Source organism: Nannobrachium achirus (assembly GCF_963921795.1).
Source record: "Nannobrachium achirus genome assembly, chromosome: 4".
NCBI classification, from domain to species: Eukaryota; Metazoa; Chordata; class Actinopteri; order Myctophiformes; family Myctophidae; genus Nannobrachium; species Nannobrachium achirus.
The window spans coordinates 39,524,991-39,550,556 of NC_137813.1; the positions used below are offsets into that span (position 1 = coordinate 39,524,991).

Consider the following 25,566-nt stretch of genomic DNA (forward strand, 5'->3'; position numbering starts at 1 on the left):
TAAATACCCACCCAAACTTCTCATGGAGGACCTTCAGGACAAACTGCTCCTCCTCAGGCCCACTGATGCTGAGCAGGTTGGCGCCGTGTCGCTGGCAGAACAGATGAGCCTGCAGCCAGCCCAGCTTCTGTTCCAGTTGAAATACCTGCACAGTAGAACACAATAAAACAGAGCTTAATTATTTAGGCCTAGAATTATTGAATGCTTTAACCAGTGAAAAATAGCAGATATACAGTGCCACGCTGCGAGCTTGTAGATCTGCTATTTTTGAAAAAGTGGTGAAAATGTGTGCAAATCTTTGAATATATGTATTTTCAAAGTGAACGTTTGTAACTCAAATTTTGCTTCTGGGTGGTCCCTGGAACAAAATATTTTGAGATGGGGGTCCGTGGCCAAATAAATATAATTTTGGGGGGCCTTCACATGAAAAGGTTTGAGAACCACTGACATAGTAGTCTCTCAAGAACAGACTAACTGAGCTCCAGTTAAGTGAAAAAGACCTTTTCTTTGACTATGGCTGGCCAGATTGCTGACATAGAAACATAGGTTTTTCCAAAAAACCTTAGAAGGATTCAAAAGACACTTATAGAATCGGGTCAAAATTCTAATTTTCACGATTTAAAAAAAATAGCAGATCTACAAGCTCGCAGCGCGGCACTCGGTGCCGCGCTGTGAGCTTGTATATCTGCTATTTTAAATCTAGTTAAATCATAAAATAATTATACACAAAATGTGTACCCGTTCTAAATGGGTTAATAAGCTAATGTAATTCAACAAACACGAAACAACTCTACCCTATAATTGGTGCTGCGGAAGCTACCACTACAGAAACTACTACTGCCTATTATTATACCTAAAACAAATAATAAATTACACTTTTTATTTCAAATTGCAAAGTGCTGCATAATAAAAGCAACGAAACACTAATATTACAAAACGTCAGCTATAATATTGGAAATACTTGCCTTGCACTGTTGACTTTGTTCAAGCTTGCTTGGCACAGCAGGAATAGCAACACAATATACAGTATACTAATATTATTATTACCATAACATTATATTATACATATTCATGAATATAAATACGTTTTCGCCTGTGTGTGTGTGTGTGTGTGTGTGTGTGTGTGTGTGTGTGTGTGTGTGTGTGTGTGTGTGTGTGTGTGTGTGTGTGTGTGATGGAAAGTGTTCTCCAAGTACCTGAGGCGAAAAACAGTCTAAGTCCATATTTTAAAATCTTTGAATATAGATATTGTTTTTGATTTACCAGACTGTAAACCACAAACTACCCCCTTGTTTAGATTGTTTTGCTTAACTCATATATACTAGCAATTATAAGACGTAATACTTATGGAAAGTGAAAAAACAGTATCTCTTATAGTTTGTGGAACAACAGTATAAGTCCGTACAAGCAATATTCAGCAGTCAAAGGGAGCAGATAACATTAAAACAGACAACTGGACAAAATGAGGGGGGGTGCATTAACAATTTAACAGATTAAAAAGTACTAATTTGTGGTTTACAGTCTGGTGAATCAAAGAAATATCTTTATCAAAAAATGTAAAAATATGGAAAAAATGTTGTCTCAGGTACTCAAGGTTGTTGAGTTTTATAAATGGACTTCTAAGGCTATTAAAGTTGCACATGGTGGACAAACTTTGAAGCCCTGGGTTCGATACATCGTCCAGTGCTGAAATGCACCTTGTAACAGTGGCGCAGGTCACTGCTGCTCTTCCAGCCAGCGGGGCAGGAGCCAGTGAGGCTCGGGGTGGGTTGCGGGACCGGAGGTTCAGGACTCAGCGACGTATCCTGGGTCTGACGGCAGATGAACTTGGCACGCGACGACTCGCAGTCCTTCACCTCCCACAGACCTGTCGCGTAGCCAGTAGCCATGGAGACACAGCCACCGTCGAGTTGGACTGAAAGAGACAGGGGGGAGGCATCCCATTAGCCAAATGGAAGGGGGGGGGCCTGGGCCGCAGACATTGGTGGAAAATAGTAGACCTCGTTGAGCCAAAGTCTGGTGGAAAAGTTCACCAGCCAAGTTGATCATTTTCCATTATAATGTTGAATGGTTAAATAACCAAATGTTTAATGAGAAAGTCCACTATAAAAAACAATAGCCATAGTTTGTGCAGGGAGCAGAGGGTTCATAAGAGGGCTCACTGGTGACATCAATGCACCTAACTGGATTTTGACTGCAGAATTTGACTTTGTCGTTCAGTCCTCGACCAAGCCTGTTTTTAACATCATGGAGCTCATGTATCCGGAAATTGCGTGATGGCCCTGATATTACACAAAGCATTTGGTCCCTTTTGCTGCCTTGTTAATGTGCTGCTGCTGAAAAACATATTCGTTAAAAGAAGACAAATTGTTTACAACTTCCTTAACATAATATTGGCCCATTTTAGTACAGAAAAAAGAAAAAGAAAAAGCAACATCAACTCATGCTTCACTGGCTGACTTTAACCCCTGTAAACATTGAGATGACGGATGAATCCTAAGAAACGCATATATCCAGCTAAGTAGGGCTGTTCCTGTGCCAAATCTGTATATAAGGACCTGCTTTTAAATTGCTATTTTTGGGTACAGATTTGCAAACCAGGTGGGACTAATCTAGGGTATAGATTTCTTTCAGCAACTGCTCTTCTTTAGAGTGGATCTCACATTCTGTACCTTGTGGGTTATACTCAGGGGGCCAGTTGTCCGGATTTAAAATGAAGCAAACACAGAACTAAAAGTTCCTATGATTGGTACCAGAAGCAACATGTTCTCCATAGGATTCCATTAATTTCCCCCGAACTTTTACATTTGATTTTCTTACCTTAATAAACATTGTTATAAACACTTTGTGGTTCCTGGCGCTAGTTTAAAGCCTTGTTTCAACCACCATGATATGCGTTTTGTGAAAATATGGTCCAATCTATGTTATAATTGATGTTAAAGCAGGGTATGCTGTAGGAGGGGCTTGTGATCATAGGCTTGTGATGATTCTTCTTTGTGTGCTTTATTTTCGGCAAGCTCAAGACAATGTCCCAAGTATCCCTGCGGTTGCACGTGACCGCTGGCAGCCAATAGCATTCAAATTGGGTACCAGTAAACAATGATGACGACACCCATATGAGGGCAAAAAAAGCTTCATTTTCGCAGCATAGAAACCAATGGGTTCCCACTGTCCATATTTTTTACAGTCTATGGTTATACTATGTCATAGCATAGCACAGTAGTTCTCAACCTTTTCAGGCCGCGACCCCCAAAATAATCATATTTTAACCGGGGACCCCCCACCCTGATGAGCACTAAGAGTTTTTAGACTTGAGGCATTCCATTTTGCTTATTGTGAAAATAGCAGATCTACATGCTCGGCGTTGTGAGCATGTAGATCGGCTATTTTCACAATTTCTGCCTCTAATATTTGACAATTTGGCCAATGTTTAAGTTGTCATTTTAGAGGTATTAAAAAGTCCTTAAATTGTCACTTTAGAAATGTGCCTATACCTTCTATACACTTAAACTGTGTTGGTTTGTTTACTGTAATCATCTGGGGACCTCCCAAAATAATTTTGGGGGTCCCGACCCACAGGTTGAGAACCACTGGCATAGCACATCATTCAAACATAATACTTGAAGAAGAAGAATCGATGCTAACCTGGCTGGTCTCGATTCCAGTTGGTGTAAGACACTTCATCCCCGCCGAGCCATTGGAAAACCCCAGGACTGCCCTGGTTATGAAGGCCGATCCAGAAAGAGTCTCCAGAGCGACCGAACACCAGGCTGTTGGCGAAGGCCTGCTCAAACCTTCAGGGTTCAAAGGATATGTTTAGGGTTAGGTCTGTACCAATGAGTTTAACTATAATAATAATATGTCTGATCACTGAGAAGTTTGTATGTGTTAATGGGTGTATCACACATGCCTATTGGTGATGGCAACAAGTGCAGCTCCGCTATCTTCACAGGCCTTCTTGGCCTCGTCAAACGTGACCTGGTCTTCTCCTACCCAGTAGCAGGCTGGACTGTGCCACTTCCAGCCCTGTTGGGAGATGGAGAGGAGAGGAGAGGAGAGGAGAGGAGAGGAGAGGAGAGGAGAGGAGAGGAGAGGAGAGGAGAGGAGAGGAGAGGAGAGACTCTTGTCAAGATTTTTGTTTTTGCATTTTATTTAGCGTTGTGGCTCTGCTTCTGTGATGCTCCAGAAATCTGTGACTCGGTAGGTTGTGTGCGTGTGCGCGCGTGTGTGTGACATGCGTGCTTGCATGTGAAACCCCCCCCATGTAGCCAAAGCCCACGGTAATTTCCAAGAAAGCTTCTGGATAAAATATGGTTTGAAAGAAGTCCAATGCAATGAATAGTCTTTCAGAAAAAAAAAAAAAAGAAAAGACAAAAGAAAACTGCAACGTAGTCAAAACTAAAATCGTCCAGCTCATTTTCAAGTACCAACTTACTGTATCACAATGAAGAGTCAAGAGAACAAGTTTAGGCGCACTCAGGCAATTTGCTTGTGTGGGCCTAAACTTGCCTGCCCTCAATCTCTTCTGCCCTTTCACGTGGAATGCAGTGAACACTCACAATGCCATGAGAGGTGAGATTGTGTGTGTGTGTGTGTGTGTGTGTGTGTGTGTGTGTGTGTGTGTGTGTGTGTGTGTGTGTGTGTGTGTGTGTGTGCGCGCGCGCGCATGTGTGTGCGTGGGAGAGAAAGAGAGACAGAGAGAGAGAGACACATAGCACACAGCTTTGGATGAATCGGCCACAACCTCAAGCTTCTTTTGCACTCTTTTTTTGGCTACTGAGTCAACTGCGTTTGGCTGCCTGATAGAAGCCTCAAAGACTTCCAGCTGCTGCTAAGGATTGCTTTGTTGAGATTCATATGACCCCCCTTAGCACTCTCTTCTGTTCCTGTCTCCTACTGCCTGTGACAATGCTGTAAGCCAAGGCCTACGACGTGTTGAGGACAGTGCGGTGACTCTAATAATCCCCTCTCTTTATCGAAGGCTTTTCACACGTTGCGTCAAGTGTTTCAGAGGGAGACTCGACCACTGCACCACATGCCCACAAAGCCATACTGTGCAATGCCGCCTGACCCCTATCACATGACCACCCAGGATGCCCATACTCTCCGGGGAGAGAGGTATAGTTACATGACACTAAACAAATGTCCTGAACCATACAGAGCCCATTGTTGAAAATAACAGCTGAGAAACGCAGTCAAATAGCAAACATATAGGATTTACAACGACCTGTGTGACCCACACACAAATCCATGCTCACGCATGCACACATGCATAAAGGGCAATGACGCTTGTTGCTTACATTGGAGAAAACATACTTTGTGACCTCTGATAACCCCTCGTGGGAGGCATAAGTGAAAGATAAACATTCAGCCTTTGATATCATTTGGAACAAACACTTAGGCTGAACATTTTCACCAGTGTATGGTAAAAAAGCAGCAAGGCTGAACGATAAATATGGAGAGTTACGTACTGTGAAATCACACAGAGAGATGGATCTACCAGATGTGATTGGATCTAGCACGCGGGTAAAACCAGGGAGCATAACAAGGACAGTGCCCAAGTAAGTGTGTGTGTGTGTGTGTGTGTGTGTGTGTGTGTGTGTGTGTGTGTGTGTGTGTGTGTGTGTGTGTGTGTGTGTGTGTGCGTGTGTCGTGTCGTGTGATTATACACAGTTTAAAATCAAACCTCGGTTCGAAGTGGAGCGGTGAATTTGAGCAGTTCCAGGTAAATATATATATTATATATATAATTGAACTCAAGTGTCCATGGCATGAGTAATCAATTTGAAAAAAGTCAACTCAATCTGAGTTCCCAGAGGTAATTTCTTCCGCCACTAGGTGGCGAAAACAGTTCAAACTCAACCAGATAGTTGTGGGACACTGGACACACATTGTTGTGGGACACTGGACACACATTGCTGCTCATAGCGGAGCTGTGCTTCACACCGCTCCAAAAATGTAATGTACAGGTAAATGTAAAGATTAAAGTGAACACAATGCATGCTGCAGTTCGTCGTTGTCGGGGTGGAAACCTTGTATGTCCAAAACGGTTTGTTTTGTATTTATCATTTTTAAATTAATTTAAACTAGTGAAAACAGACGATCTACAAGGTCAAGACGTCATCCCGCAGTAGTTCTGACAGACCTGGACTATGCGGACGACATCAGCCTGCTCTCCGACAGCATGGAACAAGCACAAGAACTCCTGAACAGGGTGGAGATAGAGTGTGCCAAAGTTGGTCTCAGGCTAAACGCTAAGAAAACTGAGGTTATCACCTATAACCTACCTGATCACTCACCTCTGACAACAACAGAAGGAGCTGTGTTGAAGGAAGTCAAGGACTTCAAGTACCTGGGCGCATGGGTCGACTCAACTGAGAAAGACCTTAAAGTAAGGAAGGCACTCGCTTGGAGGGCCCTGAACGGCATGAACAGTGTATGGAACTCTAACCTCCCCCGCCAAATCAAACTTAGCTTCTTCTTTGCAACGGTGGAGTCTGTTCTCCTCTATGGCAGTGAATGCTGGACCCTGAAGCCAACCCTGCAGAAGTCTCTAGACGGGTGCTACACTAGAATGTTGCGTGCAGTACTCAACATCAACAGGAGTGCACATGTTACAAACGAGAGCCTGTATGAGGGAATACCAAAGGTAAGCGAGAAAATTGCCACCAGAAGAATGAGACTAGCAGGACACTGCCAAAGACACCAGGAGCTTCCAGCCAGCAAATTGGTACTGTGGGAGCCAACACACGGGCACCGGCCGCGAGGACGTCCCACAAAAACATACGTGGACATACTCAAGGAAGACGTAGGGACACAGAACACCAATGAGCTGGCCAGATGTATGGAGAACCGAGATGACTGGAAACAACGATGGAGGGCTCGTCTGAGGACGACCTAGATAGATACAAGCACACAGCGCCTCACACCGCGAGGCGTTGTGTGCTTGCAGATCGGCTGCTTTCACTACTTTTTGCGATGGCCTTGTACGATGAAGCAGGGCTTTACTTTGCGAAATAATGTACAAATGTGAAACGGTGCCATGGCATTGGTCCGAAGGTTCATTAGTCCGAATTTGTTAAGAATACTATGCCTAACTCTAACCCTAACCCTAACCTTAACCTCAGTAACCCTAAATGAATTCGGACTGATGAACCTTCGGACAAATGAACCTTCGGACTTATGGGCAGTCCCCTGTGAAACTTGGGAGATAAAAGGTTTCTGCCCGACAGTGACGATTTCCTCCGGTTGTAAAAGTGTACAGGGAGTAAAGGGGGGGAGGCGGGGAGGAGTGTGTATGTTGGGGGGTTTAGGGTTGTCTGAGGCTGTGGTGTCTGCTGACCTTCCTGGCCCTGAGGGGGTGATTTATAGAAGACTTTCAGACATGGGGGTGGACGGCTGGAGGAGAGAAGACCCAGAGCATCTCAGGGGGGACAGGGGGGGGGCGGGGGGTGAAAGAACAGAGCTCAGAGTTTTACAATAACAGTTGGTTATGCCCCTTGTGCCACTGTGCGGTGCTTCTGTGCCAGGTCATTTTTCATTCCAATTTTAATTTCGTCTTTAGTTTGACACAGATTGGGTTGATGTTACCCTGTATTTCCCCCCCACAACGTTACTCCTGTTATCCTTTAGGTGTGGTTGAACTCATAATGCAATGGGATGTAAAAGGGCAGTCAAAGAGGGGTCTCAAGAACGCTACGGGGTTCAACAGATCAGGGAAATTAACCACACGAATCCTGGCATATCATGTTAGGCAAATGTTCGACGACAATAGAAGATCTACGAGCTAACAACAAGTCACGTTGTGACACGCTATGAGCTTGTAGATCGGTGAAGAGATTGGTGTAGACTGAGTCTACACCAAAGGAGGGGACCCATTACAGATCCGTCGGGGATATAAATATAGGGTTTTAGTGGTTAAAGGGAAAGAAATGTAAATTGACAGGCAAATAGAAAGACAGAAATAACAATACTTTTTTGCAGTCTTGGTGCTGTGGTTTGCCATCACTTTTTGTCCCTGGTTTCTTGCAGATGGAGGGCAGTGTCAGGTTACAAGGGCTGTCGTTCCAGCGGCCGTCCTGTGCATGCCAGCAGCACACAGACAAACAGACAGAGAGAGAGAGAGAGAGAGAGAGAGAGAACACAGCTGTTTAATCCAAACAAACAGAGCAGAAGTCACTGTGAGAGCCTGTTGCTGTGAGACGAGGAGGGTCACCGTGTGGGTTCAGAGGTCACTCACAGGTCCCCAGATGGTGACGCAGTCCTCCTGGGTGTTGCGGAAGTTGTTGGGCTCAAAGGGGTGCCACAACGTGAAGATGACGGGCGTGTGGTCGGTCCATTGGAAGTCCATTTGCATGTCGGTGTCGTGGAGCCCGATCCACAGCTCCTCCACGTCTGAAAGAAGACAATGAATGGATAAGAGGTGGGGTCGGCGAAAGGGCCTTTCTGTGTGGAGTTTGCATGTTCTCCCCGTTGTCTCTTAGGGTAGATACCCTCACAACATGCAGTAATCCTGGTCTCTATAATGCCTCCCCCTGGCCAGCCAGGGCGCCTGATGCAGGGGAAAGGAACTGGTTGGAATAACATGTTCCTTCCACGCACTACGTCCAAACCGGGGAAATCCCCCCGTCAGGTGAAAAGAAACAACTTGGACTTCTCATGCATAGAAGGAAGCATGAGGTCAGTCCGTTGTCTCCCCAGGCGCGGCAGAGGGAGAGCAGAGCCCAGGATTACAGCTTAGGTAATTGGCACTGGGTGAGAAAATGGGTTAAAAAATTGTGGGATAAAAAAAATAATAATAATAATGGATGAGAGAGAGAGAGAGAGAGAGATCTTATCATTACAGGCACATCATCAAGAATGTATCCACACACAAGAAGGACATCATCACAAGACTAACAAGTGTTGAAGACCAATAAGAGTTCCAGCAACAAATCACCTTTCTTAAGGTTCCGTATGATGAACTCTAGCTCAGGCAGGGTGTGGATGCTGACCAGGTTGGCCTCCATCTTTTGGCAGGTCTTCTGAGCTGTGTCCCAGTCTGTCTTGTCTGAGGTCAGCTTGTAGCAGCCTGCCTGGAAGGCCTGCCATCCCACGTCACATTCATACTTGTCATTGTCTGCCCACGAGTCTGTGAAGCACAAAGATAAACCAAATAAACTGTATGTAATACGCAAAATGCATGTGCAAATTTACAATGTCCTCATTCCACCTTGCATGATATAATGTTTTAATACTTTATGAAACTCTCCAAAGGTCATGTAACTGCAAATATTATACAACATTAATTGTGATAATAAATCACAGGTTAATACAGGGGTATCCAAACTTTTCTGTGCCACGCACCCCCAAATAGCTATAGTATCTCTGGCTACAGCCCTCCTGTTGTAAAAAGGGCTTAAAAAGTGAAAATAGCTCAAATAGCTGATCTACAAGATGACAACGGTCAGGGGCCATGTCCACAGAAAGTGTTTTTTTAGCTGACAGCGCCTGTATGCCATGCATTTCTAGCATTTCAGGAGCTTCAAGCAGACAATAGCTCAATATTTGGAGAGGAGCGCCGGCCATTTGACCCTCCTGATTGTGTCGGTAATTTACGACTCAGCGTTGAATCGTTAGCACAACCATGAGAAGTCCATATTTACACTGTTTCAGCTAAGCTATTTCGTGCTAATAGGCTAATGCAGATGACAGGACGAAATGAGTTTTAATTCAAATTATATGTATATGTTATATATACACACACGTGTGTGTATATATATACAGTATATATATATATATATATATATTTCCCCTTCCCTTCCCTTCCCTTCCCTTCCCTTCCCTTCCTTTCACTTGGCCCCACTTTGAAAACCTGTGAGTTAACACATCGGGTGCCCACGTGGTGTCTACAAGTAAATTTCTTTGATGTCGCTGGAGGCCCACGACGCGTTTGACGCGTTGTACAGTAAACTCAGGGTTGTTAGGGTTACTTTTAAAAAGGAATCCCCTACAGTTACAAGTTACTTGCAAAGATAATGTAGTCAGTAACGTAATCTGATTATCACAATTTAAAAAGTAACTACTAGTTACTTTCAGTTACTTTTGGATTACTGTTTAGCAAAATTCTTTAATTAAATAAAACAAGTTTTACCATTGATAACTAGACAAGAATATTGAGCCAATGAAATTAGGAAAAGGACAACATAATTTTACTTAAGCGAAGTGGCAGTACTTCAACTTGATTATTTTATTGCTTGGCGTTATAACTTATTTGTAAAATTGATGAGGGCAAGGGGAGAATGTAATCCAGCATGTAACCCCCATCATTCAGATCCGTTACTGTAATCCAGATTACACATTTTAAAATGTAACCTGAGACTTTACAAGTTACCTGTTTTTTGTAATCTGATTACGTAATCCCGTTACATGTAATCCGTTACTTAACAACCCTGAGTAAACTATACTGTACTGTAGCTACTGCACTTGCCTACCGCGGTGATGAAGCAAACTCCATTTCCCAACATGCAGCGCGCAATTACGTCATCCGGACGCGCTGTGTGTCTCGTTGACTTCCTGTTTATCGGCTGCAAAGAAATGCTGTTTTCTCCTAATCTAGCTTTTAAATCACTTTCATTTCAAAACGGCAGCCTCTTCTACCGGCCGTCACACAAACAATGTGGCTCAGAATTGATAAAAAGCGGTCCTGACTGAAAGAGAAGATTTTCGCGAAATAAACAGGACATACTCCGATTACATTTACTCGGATTACTTTTCTCGCCAGTACTCTCGCCGGTAGGTAAAATGACGCGTTGCCATGGGCACCAGCAACACACACACGTCATACATCCGGGCACTCGATGTGTTAATAGATAACAATGTGTTAAATGGATGGTTTAAATGGAGCGTGTGACAGCCTACAGACTGACCTGTGGTGAATGGGTCCAGAGTGGCATTGGGCCTCTTCTTACACACGTATGGCAATGCTACATCGCAGTCACGGTTCTGCCAGCGTCCTGATGACTCAGTTCTGATCACAGCACAGTTCTCCTCTTCTGCATGGTTCGGCTGGTCTGGGATGGAGTCAACAGTCAGACAAGATTGTTCAAAGCATTCTGACGGCCAAGGAGCTTGATACATACGGTATCATTTTCCCGGTTTTCTCAGTCAGTAGTTGAATGCTGCGGTTGTACTCTGCAGCGACAAAGTGTGAGAGGGGTGGAACTGAATGAATTTTACGGTATTTAAAGAATAAAAGAGTAAACGTGCTCTGTCAACATTCCAGGAGTTTTGAAAAGATAATATCGAATATGATAATATGCAAGGGGATAATGTTTATTGAACATACAGCAGGTTGTGTTATTGTGGGCTAATAGTCTCACCAGTCTCCCAGTTGAGGTACTTGAGTGGCGAGGAGTCAGCCCACTGCCAGCCACCATTGATGTCCAGGTCATTCAAACCAATCCACAGAGCAGCGCTGTAACCAGTCAGTAAACCTAAAACAGCAGGGAAACACCAGCCTCATATACTCCAAATTAACACAAGAGCAAAGGATCCTGACTGAGTATGGAATAAAGGTTCACTGTTCACCTTGTATTTTGGTTTTGTGTGACTTGGATATTGTGAATATCAATTACGAAGAAAGGAAAAAAAAATGTATGACTGTATGTTGAGGGGATATGGAGTGAAAAAGGTATGCCTAATTTATAAGAAACAAAGAATAAGTGGTCAAGCACGCTGTCTGTGTTGGTCTCCCACGCCAAAAACACAAGCGCGGTCTATAAGCTCTATATGTTCATCACGACACGTTGTAGAGCTTGTAGATCAGCTAAATCAGGCTTCAGGGTTTTAAGGCAAGGGTTTCCCACCATTGTCCTATACTGACTATGTGTGGTCCCGAAGAGGTCAGCAAACATCGCATACACACAGTATATCCATCAGATATATTAGTACTGTAGAATGTACACTCAGCTCCAGCTGGTTCATTTCCATGCGGCCTTATGTAAAAGAAGCTGTGTGTGTGTGTGTGTGTGTGTGTGTGTGTGTGTGTGTGTGTGGCGTGCGTGCGTGCGTGCGTGCGTGCGTGCGTGCGTGCGTGCGTGCGTGCGTGCGTGCGTGCGTGCGTGACATTAACCTTTTGAGGCACTTGTCCTTTGGACAAGTACATTTCCCATTCACTTGTCCAGGCACAAAAGTCACTGGATAAAAATTACAGTAATCACAGTAATTACTTTTTTAAATGTATGCATAGGAGTCAGACATTGAAATAGAACAAAAGGACTGCTAACGACCCCCACCCTTGCTCCCTCCACCCTCCACTCCATAGTATCGCCAGTCCATAGTCTGCATACAGCACAAAGCTGCTAGGAACGTCACAGAAAAAGTGAAACCAAGAGCCACTTGTCCAACGGACAGGTACATTTTTATTGAGCTTGTCCGGTAGGATTTATTACTTGTCCCGGACAACAGGACAAGCCTTAATGTCAAGCCTGGTGTGTTTGTGTGTGTGTGTGTGTGTGTGTGTGTGTGTGTGTGTGTGTGTGTGTGTGTGTGTGTGTGTGTGTGTGTGTGTGTGTGCGTACGTGCATGCGTATTTGTGTGCGTACCATTGATGTAGGTCTGCTCATGAAGCTTGGTGATGCTCAGCAGGTCAGAGCCCTGCTGCTGGCAGCTGAGGCGAGCCTCGCTCCATGACAGCGTGGCCTGGAAGTTGAACTGGTAACAGCTGTCTGTCAGCGGGTCAGTGTCCCAGAAGGTCTCGCAGTCATTGGCTGGAGGTCGGAGGCAGTGATCGATCATTAACAACAAAGTGAGTGAGCAGACTGGTGGCGTATTTCGTCAATCCCTGGTGGAAGCCTTGTACGTCCAAAACTGTTCGTTTTGCATTTATCGGTTTACAAATGATTTAAACGAATGAAAACAGCCGATCCACAAGCACACAACGCCTCGCGGTGCGAGGCGTTGTGTGCTTGTAGATCTGCTTTTTTCACTAGTTTTGTGCGACAGTCTTATATGATTAGTCAGGGCTTTAATTTACGAAAAAACATGCCAATTTGAAACTTGGAGTTACGAGGTGCCCGACAGTGATGATTTGTATCATGACTCTTTCAACCTGTCTCAAGTAGAGAGATGGCACTGTGCGGGCAAGTGGACAGACTAAGGGTGGAACAGTTGTTCAAATCAAATTAGTCAATTTAATTACAAAACATTTTAATGTAATATAATAATCTAGCCCTATTTTGGGCCTGGGTCTTTATAGGTGAAAATAAATGTAAAAGAAATCAAAAGCTTTCACAAATATGGAAAATATGGAATATGGAATAGCGGATCTATAAGCTCACAACGCCTTGCAATGTGACGGGTTGTGAATGTTGTAGAAAGCCAATTTTCACATTTTTGGCACGACAAAGTATAAATAAAATAGGGCAATAGTGGGTTATTGATTCATTAAAAAAAATGTGCTTCTCGATTTTTTGATTAATCGAAAAAGTAATCAATAGAATAATCGCTAAGAAAAGAATCAATGGCTAACAGCCCTATAGGACAGACAGATATTGGCATGTGAAGCGATGACTCACACTTAACAGGACAGAAGCCCCAGCGCTCGTCCTTGCCATAGTTGTAGGTGGTGGCACACCAGAGATGGCCGTCCTCTCGACCAATGCTAGTGCAGCTGTGGAACCACTGGTTATCATACAAGAAGGGCAGGTAGCAGGGCCGGCCGTGAGAGTTCCCCTGGATTGTGTAGATGTCTGAGGAGCGGGCACATAATAAGAAACTTCAATTCCCATCATGCAGCAGCAAAGAGGCCTACTAGCTTCCAGTTAACACAGTGGTTCTCAACCAGAGCCGAGGATGCCGCAAGTGGGCCCCAAAATAATTGGCAAAACATTACGATTTTGATGATAATATAACGCAGGGGTTTTCAATGTTTTCAAGCCAAGGACCCCTTAGCTGAGAAAGAGATGATTGTATAAATGTGTGATGCAGATTTTCATCTATTTCATAGATAGATTCACAGACTTGTTCGTCATCAGTCTATGTTGGATTCATGTTAATGTTTTTTCAGACATTTAGCCACTTCAATCGTCGATACTTAGTAAACTTGACCTTTCACTCTGTACTTAGTCTGCTCTTTTTCCCCGCAACACCAAAGCTCTTTGCTGAAAATAGCCAATCTACAAGCTCACAACGCCTCGCGCTGTGAGGTGTTTTGAGCTTGTAGATCTGCTATTTATGGCTAAAGTTCTCAGAATATGGACACTAGGGTTCAAGTTGTAAATATAAAAAGGATTGGAAGATTTGGAGGACCCCCTGTAGTAACTCTGAGAACCCCCTAGAGAACTCCCTGTTGAAGACCACTGATATAACATTAAAAGATTATGTAAAAACATCTCCAAACATGCTCTGGAAATGCCCACGCCCACCCATCTGGTCTGGTGGGTGGGCCGGGCGTGAACCCTTTCAAGATTTTCAAGTGGGCCCTGGTCCAGAAAAGGTTGAGAACCACTGAGTTATCAGACTGAACTTCAATGAACTGAAAGACTTCATGTTGACTTCTGTTGACTCAATGGCTTGTATAATCAAACACCGTGAAAAACAGAGGATGATGTTACGGTTAAAATAGGAAGCAAATCAATGAGTGGGCTTGTGTCGGCAGGGGATATTTTCATAAAGTAAGACATAAACAACAAGTAAAACTAAATAAGTGGTATGAAAACATACCTAAAACAAATCTCTTAAGAAAACAACTTTCATCCTAGCTATGAAACCACAGATGTGGCAGATAAAAACGTATGAAAACAAAATCCAAGACATAAAAATTGGGAACAGGCAAAAGTGAAAAGCAAAAATGAACTAATGAACTATAAATAGATTGCTATGATTTGACAAAATGCCCAGCGGTTGCCACCGCACCCTCTGCATTCCACGGGTACCCTAGGGTGTGAAGAGAGGCTTGACACAGGGGCAGGGACTGAGAGAGAGAGAGAGAGAGAGAGAGAGAGAGACAGACAGAGAGAGACTGGAAGAGGGTTTGTAATGTTACCAAAACACACAGAGTACCTCCACTACTATGGCCCTATGGAAAGTAGGGCAGATGTGTTAAATGCAGGGGAAAGGGTTATAAAATACCCTCTTTGACTTCCCTCTCTGCCTCCGCCACAGGCTGGCTGCAGTTAAGCTGCTCCACAGCCTCTAGGCTGACTAACGTCAGAGGTATTCTGCTCCAACTGTGTTTACTTCACAAAGAAAGTTGCGAGGATTGGCACTTAAAAGTTAAAAAATGTCATCATACCCATTCCCCTGCCGCAAAAAGAAGAAGTTAAAGCACCAAACTTAGGGGAGAGGATAAAGAAGAAAGTAGAGGGAGATTTTCTGGTCTTAAGTTAAAAGCAGATCTGGTTTTAATTGTAGTCATGGGGAGCCTGTGAACTAAAGACTCATGCTGCTGAGTGAGAAGGAGTAGGAGTGAAGCAGACAGTGAACACGAGGCTATATACTCTGTGTGTGTGTGTGTGTGTGTGTGTGTGTGTGTGTGTGTGTGTGTGTGTGTGTGTGTTTGTGTGTGTGTTTGTGTGTGTGTGCGTGTGTGTGCGTGCGCGTGTGTGTGTACATGTGTGTGTACCGGTATATACAAAACAGTAAACCTAAAACATCTTATCTATCTATCTATCTATCTATCTCTACTGTATAGTATAAAACAAATACACTTGAGGCATGGATACTCCGATGCTTCCTTCATGTTTCAATGTTTGCCCTTAGCTGTCTGCCTGGCAGGCAGCCAATTGTCCTCAAAAATGCCCTAGGGATGACAATTTGCTGCATTCATCTGAACGCATACTGTACCGCCGTGGCATGCGCAACGAAAACACCACCTGCCTCGCGGGAGACCTCACTCAGAGCCCCAGCAGAACACAGCTGAAAATAGATGATGGAATAAGGGGACAACAGATCCTGGAGTTTAAAACGGAAGAAGGAAGCGCTGCCTGGGTTCAGTCACAGTAGCGTCTGCAAACAGGTGCTCTTCAGTGAAACGGGAAGGTATACATAGAGGCAAAAAATCACACTTGTGTGAACTGAGCGGTGGTGTGTGTGTGTGTGTGTGTGTGTGTGTGTGTGTGTGTGTGTGCAACAGCGCCCCTCCCTTAACATGTGTGGTCAGAAAAGGTTACTGCAGGCTACAGACCCGGAGACAGACAGACATACAGACAGACAGACAGACAGACAGACAGACAGACCCACACACACGGCCACGTATAGGAGCGTTGTGACCACCGCTCAAAAAAAGAAGAAGCTCTGCTGGTGGTGAGGCACACTATAGGGAAAGGGGTACTGAGTCACTCCATTTTCAATTCAAACATTTATGATCTGTATTTGAGCAAGGCAACAGACGATGACCGAACATGGTTTCCTCATTAGCGTGGTGACATTACCTTATGTCAGAAGATAAGATCAGATGGAGAACTAGTGGCGATGTCAAGTACATACTGTAGGAGAAAAGTCTATTCTTGTTTACAAACACTGAAAGAATTCCTGAACGTTCAGCTGGATGTCAGGTCTATTGGTAAAAGTTTACCTTACTGTTTTACCGTGTATAAACTATGTGGTTCTGTAAACTATTTGGCTATTCACTCTGAGTAGTAACATACGTGCTTAGATGATTAATAAAAGCCATAAAACAGCACTAATGCTGACACTGCCTCATTATTGAGAGTATTAATCCCCTTCCCTCTGAACTCTCAGTTTGGTCTCTTGAGGTGTTTATTCTCCATGGCCTTGGTAAGGATTCACAGTTTCATCATCAGTATCAAACACCACAAAATACTGTTGAATCTTGATGATGTAGAAATACCTGAAAATGAACTTTACTATTTGACCATATTCACAGGGGAAACGGCTGTGACTATGGTCAGTAGCATACAACAGTGGTTCTCAACCTTTGGGTTGGGATGTGCAACATTGTTTTCTCACTGAACAGTAAACAAACCAAAGGTGTTTAAGTGTATAGAGGGTATCTGCACATTTTTTAAGTGACAATTTAAGGACTTTTTAATACGTCTAAAATGACAAATTAAACATTGGCCAAATCGTCAAATATTAGAGCCAGAAATTGTGAAAATAGCCGTTCTACATGCATGCTCACAACGCCTCGCATCACAATAGAACCGTGTTATACAAAATGTAATGCCTCAACTCTTAGTGCTCGTAGGGTGTGGGGGTCCCCAGTTAAAATATGATTATTTTGGGGGTCGCCGCCTGAAAAGGTTGAGAACCACTAGCATACAATAACGTACCGCGGTATGCTTCATTGCAGAGGTCCTGGTCTTCCCTGTGGAGCCGCCACTTGTGCTCCGTGACAGCGGGAGAGGCCGCAGAGGAATTTGCTGTTGGTAAAGGAACGGGCATGTAGTTGTTCAGGTTCTCAAGCACCTGGGCGCAGTACCAGGTCCAGCGCACTCCAGGGGGCTGGTGGTCACAGGTATACATGCCCAGCACGGACTTCCCCTCCCCTGGAGAGCCATCGCTCTCTGTGGTCAGGCCCAGGCACAGCGAGGAGCCCAGGTTGAAGAGGCGACCCCGGCTCACCCATTTCCAGAGCTGGCCGTCATCGCTGCAAGAGGCCATCACGTCAACGGAGTGATCCCGCACCCCCAGGCAGCCCCGGGCCCCCTCATGGAAGAAAGAAAACACATCGGAGTCCAGCGGCCCTGTGCAGGCAGAGAGAAACAATGGCATCAGTCAATAATGCTGTTCAAAGTGTTCCACATTAGCTTCTGGTGTGAGGAGAGAAAATGCCAGGAGAACAATCAATGTAATAGATTTAGCCTTGGGTTAGAGCTGGCTTTTCAGTTTGATTTTCCTGTGAGAACACGCCACAACTTATTTAGTTTCTCTGGCATAATTTATAACATGGACTGTCAAGTTACATTATAAACATTGCAGCATTTTAACCACCTGTTGACGAATAAACTCCACATTGCAGCATTTTAACCACCTGTTGACGAATTAACTCCATCGGCCCATCCACACGTGTTATAGGTGTTAATTGGAGGGATATTACGTAGTCGGATGTGTAAAGTGGTTACACATGTTTGTTTATGCGGTAATTCATCCAAGTTTAGAAATCACAATAGAATACTTTAACATGCACCAAGTCTGAGGTATTTGCACTATTCCAGACGTTTGACCTGGAATGGCCTCTTCCTCCTGTGGAGCTCGTAGTCTAAATCTGAACAGGGTTTGCCTGTGGATAGAGCCGTGGTTGGAGGTTTTGAGGGACCAATACTGTAAAAGAACTTAATTTATGAGAACCTTTTTGTGAGTCTCTGGTGAGAAAGGGCTTTGTATGATATGGCGAAATATTTTAACCCATTTAGAACGGGTACACAACATTTTGTGTATCATTATTTTATGATTTAACTATTGAAAAATAGCAGATATACAAGCTCACAGCGCGGCACCGAGTGCCGCGCTGCGAGCTTGTAGATCTGCTCTTTTTGAAAAATCGTGAACATTTGAATTTGACCCAATTCTATAAGTGTCTTTTGAATCCTTCTAAGATTTTTTTGAAAAAAAAACTATGTTTCTATGTCAGCAATCTGGCTAGCCATCGTCAAAGAAAAGGTCCTTTTCACTTAAATGGAGCTCATTTAGTCTGTTCTTGAGAGACTACTATGTCAGTGGTTCTCAAACCTTTTCATGTGAAGGACCCCCAAAACGATACTTATTTGGCCACGGACCCCTATCTCAAAATATTTAGTTCCAGGGACCACCCGAATCAAAATTTGAGTTACAAACATTCACTTTGAAAATACATAATATATTCAAAGATTTGCACACATTTTCACGACTTTTTCAAAAATAGCAGATCTACAAGCTCGCAGCGCGGCACTCGGTGCCGCGCTGTGAGCTTGTATATCTTCTATTTTTCACTGGTTAAAGCATTCAATAATTCTAGGCCCTAAATGGGTTAACAGCCCCTGATTACCCCTTTTCATTCTGCAGCTGGAGGCAGCAGAGGCCTCTTTGGCAGGCTGTTATATCAAAATGCAGTAGTCTGAACAATAGTGGCCTGGCATGGCTGCAGTCATAAAGCCATGCCACATACACAGTGCACTTGAACCAGACAGACCTTTATTATCCAAAATAAATATAACACTAACAAAATGATGAGTGAGCAAAGACGCACGTGCAGTACACACACGCGCGCGCACACACGCACGCACGCACGCACGCACGCACGCGCGCGCGCGCACACACACACACACACACACACACACACACACACACACACACACACACACACACACACACAGAAAATGTTTGAACGTAAAAACATGGGGGGAAAAATGGCTGAACTTAAGCAAGAGTGACTGGAATGTCGGGCAAAAACCAACACTTCCCAAAAACCGTGTGGTTTCTCTCATCACGCGTTTTCTTTTTCTGCTTTTTTTCTTCTTTTTTTAACCTGCTTTAATGCACTGACGGGACAACGCAAAAGTTAAAAAATCACACCCGTTGTGAACTGAGCGGTGGTCGTGGGGGGGGGGGGGGGGAGGGGTGCCTGTGGGGGGGGGGGGGGGGGGGGTGTGCCTGTGTGTGGGGGGGGGGGTGTGGGGGGGTGTGGGGGGGGAGGGGTGCCTGTGGGGGGGGGGGGGGGGTGCCTGTGTGTGTGGGGTGGGGGTGTGTGTGTGTGTGTGTGTGTGTGTGGTATTGCAGTTGATGCTCAGGGCAGGCTAGACTCAACAGCACCTCTCTGGTCACCCAGGGTACTGAGGCTACATACACCAGAGGCTACAGACAGACAGACAGACAGACAGACAGACACACAGACACGGATACACACACGGCCACGCTATGGAGACGGTGTGACCACCGCTCAAAAACAAGCACTTTGACCGAGTGAAAACGGGGTAATAAGCACTTTGGCTGCCTTTTTACAGGAAGTATAGTGGACATTTTTAAGTTCATCTCATGTGAACACAGGCAATTATCTTGTGTGGTGGAAGTTTCGGTGTTTTATGGCAAGCTTCCTAGTAATCTTTCCAGAATGTACTGCCGGATTTACATATTCCCTGTTGTGAAATCGCTAGAAATCAAATCAAAGCTGCGATAGCGTGATGACGTTGACGGAGAAAGAGAGAGCATTTTTTTTTTGCAGGAAACAGTCTGGCACTGTAGTGAAAACACAGCTTTAGAGTGTAAATGTGGTAGCGCGTGTTTGTGTGTGTGTGTGCAAATAGAAATAGAATGAGGGAGGGAGGGAGAGGTACTGGGAGTCTGGACAGAGAGAGAGAGAGAGAGAGAGAGAGAGAGAGAGAGAGAGAGAGAGAGAGAGAGAGAGAGAGAGGGAGGGAGAGAAAGCAATGAAGAAAGACAAGTATATGGAGGGAGCAGCTGTGCCTCTAAATTGTGGTGCTGTTAGAAGTGCAAAAACGAAAAGCCCCAAAACAAACAGATCTGGGATTTAGAAGAGAGAAAGTGAGACCCTCAGCATTCCAACTCCACAGGCTCCTGCAAGGGGCCAGGAAGTGGGGAAGGTGGGAAATATCACTGTGTATTTAGTTGAAAACAGGACCACTGAGTATGGGGATACTTTAGTACAGTAGTTCTCAAACCTTCTTCAAGCCAAGGAAGGACCCCCAAATTAATACACATGTATTTGGCCCACAAACCCACATCTGAAAAGATTTGTGCCAGGGACCTCCATACAAGATGTGTGTTGTTAAAATGTTATTAAAACGCTATTACACATTTTCCAAATGCTATTGTTCTAAAATAGCGGCAATTCTCTTGAATGCTGCCTTCAGGTATGGCATGGAAAGACCATAGTAAAAACATGGTCTGGAGAGGGCTTTTTACAGATGGATAAAAGGGCAGGGGCTCGAGCCCCCTTTGATGTCTATGGGTGCACGTGCACGTGCCTGGTGTGTGACCTGTCAAGTGTATTCTGCTTGAACTAACCTCGTTGTTTCTACAGACGGTGAGAAAATGTCCTCTAAGCACTATATTAAGCTGTAATTTTGAACAGACAATGGATGAAGCCCTCAACATCTGTGGTTGGTTCTCAAGTTCGATGGCCACTCGTCTGCAGATGTAGTTACAAAACACAATGGTTGTGCGGTTCAGCAAAACCGTACGCCTGATTTATACTTAGTTGTGCACTGGTGTTGCACAACGGAAATTGCTGATATACAAGCTCACAACATGTTGCAGCACGACACATTGTGAGCTTATAGACTGGTTATTTTCGGCGCACAACAACTAAGTATAAATCACTCTTGGGAGCCCCCGTTGCCAGTGGTTTGTACAGTGTAATCAAATATAATCACCGCCCTGCTGCGCTACATAGCCACCCATCTCACTGTAGGCTGTAGCACCCTGTTGTTAGTCCTGTTTACTGTCCACTAATTGTGATGCCATAAAGGTTCATGAAGAACAACTTTTTGCCTGCCAGGGATACATGTGTGTGTGTGTGTGTGTGTGTGTGTGTGTGTGTGAGTGTGTGTGTGTGTGTGTGTGTGTGTGTGTGTGTGTGTGGGAGGGGGGGGGGGGGGGGGCACACTTTAAATCCTGTCTCAAAAAGTGACTGATGCAGGGTTGCCAATCCTGAATTTTGACCCCATCTCCTGCCATGCTCCTGAATTGTCATTTCTCCTGAATTTCTCCTGGATTGGGGGATTTCCGTGGCTTTGCGTGGCAACATGTGTCTGAGTTAAACTGTGCATGTGCGACGTGATGACTGTCTCTGTTTGATGATTGTCATTATTCCTGGATTTGGTATCAAACTCCAAATATTCACCAAAACCCGCTTAGGGAGTGTGGGCAGTGCATGCAATCACACAGATAATATTCACTTACAGTAGTGAATATTAGTAGCCTACAGATGGGTCTTAATTACATTGCTTCAGTTATCAAATCAACATTTTTACACCGACTTTTTGCATTTTAATTGCTGAAATTGTACCCATCACTTTCCAATGTGAGTAAAGCAAAATTCACTAGAACACAGGAGAATACATCTACTACTCTGTTAAAGTAGTGAGGACCTCCACACCCCGGTTTGGGGAGTTCCACGCTATTATGGGGCTTTAAAGGTTTCAATCAGAAAATACATTTTCAAGTCAGGATTCCAATGTTATCCAATCAGGAGAGAAATCCCTTACAGGACACAGGATAAACAAGTGAAAATGGAAGTGATGAAACAAAAGTGGGAATAATAATACAAATATTAACATTAATATTATGCTGTATATATATCGACTTAATAATATTTTGTGAAATTTAGAGCTGGCACTGGGAACTGTCTTTGAACCAATATACATTTTTAACTCAACTTCAAGAGACAACGAAAAAGCAAATATCAACAGTACAGACATGTTAAACACTTATCCACTTAACAAGTTAACATCAACATTTTTTCTAAATATCCTTGTCAAAATGTTCGATTTTATTTTTGTCTACGCCCACAAATGGGACACCAGGGTAAAAGTTGTTAACAGTAGCCAGGAGGACTGGAGGACTGGAGGAGGTATCTGTTGATGTACTGTATAAACCAACTCTAGAATCGAGTGGAGGATTCCAGATTACATTTAAACCATTAGGCCTGTGATATTTAAGACACAACATCTCCCCTGCCGTGATCTCATCCACTCTTCTCTCTCTTGTATGCCCTGTCTGTCACCCCTTTCAGACTATAAAGGGCTGTTTCCTGCTGAAAAGAGAAGCTTGAAACCTCCAGCCAAGAACAACTAGCAAATGAGCCAAGAGAGGCTGATCTTCCCAGAACCTCCACCTCATAATCAGGTCAGCTTCTGGGCCAGGTTCCCCTGCTGGGAGTGGGTGTTGGGTGTGTACAGTGAGGGGATGGGGGAAGAACAGGGTTTGGACGACTGATAAACAGCATGGACCGTGGGACTCGACTAACTGAAACTGGGTCCAAGTTGGTGGTAGGGATGGGACGATAGTCACGATACGCGATATTATCGTTTAAGAAACACTCGTGATAATCGTATCGTGGAGATTTGATTTATCGTGATATTGTGCTCCGTCATGCACTTGGATCAATTCACCTTTTATTTGCCGAGCTGCATATGCGGTACCACTTAAAGCCTCTATAATTGGTAAAAGGTACTTATAACGTACGTACTTGATACAGTCTCATGATAATATCGTAAATCGCGATTTCTTTTGTCACAATAATCGTGATATGAAATGTTCATATCGTCCCATCCCTAGTTGGTGCGAGGATTTTTATTTTGACTGAATCAGCACCACTTGATACTTGATGACACAGTCTCACTGCTAAGTGAGATCAGGAAGATTCTTTAAGGCAGGGGTCTTCAACAGGGGGTCCGGGACCCCTAGGGGGTCCTCAGAATTACTACAGGGGGGCCACCAAATCCTTGTGTTAGGATAATTATTTTCAATTAAAAATGTTGAACCCTCACATCCCTATTCTGAGGAGAACTTTAGCCAAAATAGCATATCTACAAGCTCTCAACGCGAGACGTTGAGAGCTTGTAGATCTGCTATTTTCAGCAAAGAAGTTTGATGTAGAGGTCAAAAAGAGCAGACCAAGTACAGAGTGAAAGGTCAAGTTTACTAAGTATCGACGATTGAAGTGGCTAAATGTCTGAAAAAACATTAACAAGAATCCAACATAGACTGACAAGTGCTGTCAAACAAGTCGATGAAAATCGGCACAACGCATTTATACAATATTATGTAGATGGGGTCCGTGCTTCATCGGTCTCTCGGTTAAGGGGTCCTTGGCCTGAAAAAGTTGAAGACCCCTGCTCAGGGACGTGCTGGCCATTGGGAAAAGCGCTACAACTCCCGAACGGCCGGTTCATTCCCATTAGGAAAAAAAGAAAGATAAACTGTCGGCCTTCGTTCCATTTTTGGGGGCTGGGCGGCCAACAAAGTAAATCGTCACTGTCGGGCAGAAACCTCCTATCTCCAAGTTCCAAATTTGTACATTTTTTCGCAGAGCAAAGCCCTGCTTCATCATACAAGGCCGTCGCACAAAGGTAGTGAAAACGTGAAAAGGTAGTTTTCACTAGTTTAAATCATTTTTAAAATGATAAATACACAACAAACGGTTTTAGACATAAAAGGTTTCCACCCGACAACAACGAAATATAACTCATGTAATTGGCCCACTGGCTTGTCACTTGTCATGATCTGAAATGGCAAATCTTTGAGTAGCAGCAGAGCTATAGAGAGATCTCTCTCTCTATAGCGCGCAATGAGGGCCTCTCCAACTATTTTTCCCGGGCTGAATCAGGGGCCCAGCACGTCCCTGCCCCTGCTTTAAGGGACATTCATTCTCTTGCCCACCAAGCTCTCTCTGATATCTGAGTTATTTGGGGTTTTACAGTGCAGGTTGAAAGATATATGACAGTTGTGACTAATCATGCGTTCCTAGACGGTAGACGCTAAAGTCTAGCCTACCACCCTTCTGCCACATTTCCAGTTGGGTGTAAAGAGCAGCACAGCCTCTAGGGGCTGCTAGTGGGACTTTTAAACTCTAGTTTTGTTCTCTCCCACTACAAAAATCTAGAATGGGGTGAGCAAAATACTGTCTGGGAATAGTTTTTTTTATTTTGACATATGGTGGAGATAAAAACAACAACAACATTCCATTAACTGGAAAATGTTATAACAGCAACTAACAAATAGACAGGAAATTCCAGCCTGTGTTTGTTTCATTTCTGTTCTATGGTGGTCTAACCTCTGAGATGAAATGAACTGTTGGGTTTCAACTTCATCTGCGTTGTAGCGAATAAGAGTTCCTATAGGAATAATCTAACATTTGCATTTTGTTGCTGCCATCAGCAACAAAACTTAACTTGGATGATGTGACTGATCACTGCTGACTGCCAAACCACAGTACAGTCTAACTGCTTATCTCATTTAGAGGGGGCGAGAGAGAGAAACAGACAGACAGGCAGACAGAGAGAGAGAGAGAGAGAGAGAGAGAGAGAGAGAGAGAGAGAGAGAGAGAGAGAGAGAGAGAAACAGACAGACAGACAGACAGACAGACAGACAGACAGAGGCAGGTAGGCAGGCAGGCAGGCAGGCAGGCAGGCAGGCAGGCAGGCAGGCAGACAAGCCCTACGGGTAATGTCTAGATACGTTCATAGTTGCAGACGGTGTGAAATCAGAGTGAAAGACAACTGCATATTGTAAATAATTTCCATGTTATTCATGCATAGTTGAATAATTATATTTGTAACTAATTGCAGGCCGTCCACAACTTTATCGGTTTACTCATAGAATGATGAAATGTATTGAAATTTGTTTTCACTTCTATCCATTTAAAGGAACATCCACTCAATTTAAATTCAAGTAAGCCAAGCATTTTTGTGTGATCATGAACAGCACTCAAGGTTCGCACGCACGCACGCACGCACGCACGAACACACACACACACACACACACACACACACACACACACACACACACACACACACACACACACACACACACACACACACACACACACACACACACACACGTTAAAAGGTCAGACAGACTGTGAGGAATGAGGATACAAAGACAGTCAAAGCAGTGCCTTGTTTA

At 44.1% G+C, this 25,566-nt stretch overlaps 1 protein-coding gene across 1 annotated transcript in view; it reads right to left on the bottom strand.

The window, feature by feature from the left end:
• mrc2 (mannose receptor, C-type 2) overlaps nucleotides 1-25,566 on the bottom strand; it is a gene marked incomplete at both ends in the record, with an annotated part of 40,497 nt that overhangs the window by 12,727 nt on the left and 2,204 nt on the right. The window contains 12 exons of the mRNA XM_080724259.1: nucleotides 12-145; nucleotides 1,698-1,915; nucleotides 3,646-3,794; nucleotides 3,905-4,026; nucleotides 7,974-8,078; nucleotides 8,240-8,394; nucleotides 8,939-9,130; nucleotides 10,908-11,051; nucleotides 11,361-11,474; nucleotides 12,585-12,749; nucleotides 13,557-13,730; nucleotides 17,274-17,687. Coding sequence (XP_080580385.1) covers nucleotides 12-145; nucleotides 1,698-1,915; nucleotides 3,646-3,794; nucleotides 3,905-4,026; nucleotides 7,974-8,078; nucleotides 8,240-8,394; nucleotides 8,939-9,130; nucleotides 10,908-11,051; nucleotides 11,361-11,474; nucleotides 12,585-12,749; nucleotides 13,557-13,730; nucleotides 17,274-17,687 — 2,086 coding nt within the window. The remainder of the gene's footprint in view (nucleotides 1-11; nucleotides 146-1,697; nucleotides 1,916-3,645; nucleotides 3,795-3,904; nucleotides 4,027-7,973; nucleotides 8,079-8,239; nucleotides 8,395-8,938; nucleotides 9,131-10,907; nucleotides 11,052-11,360; nucleotides 11,475-12,584; nucleotides 12,750-13,556; nucleotides 13,731-17,273; nucleotides 17,688-25,566) is intronic.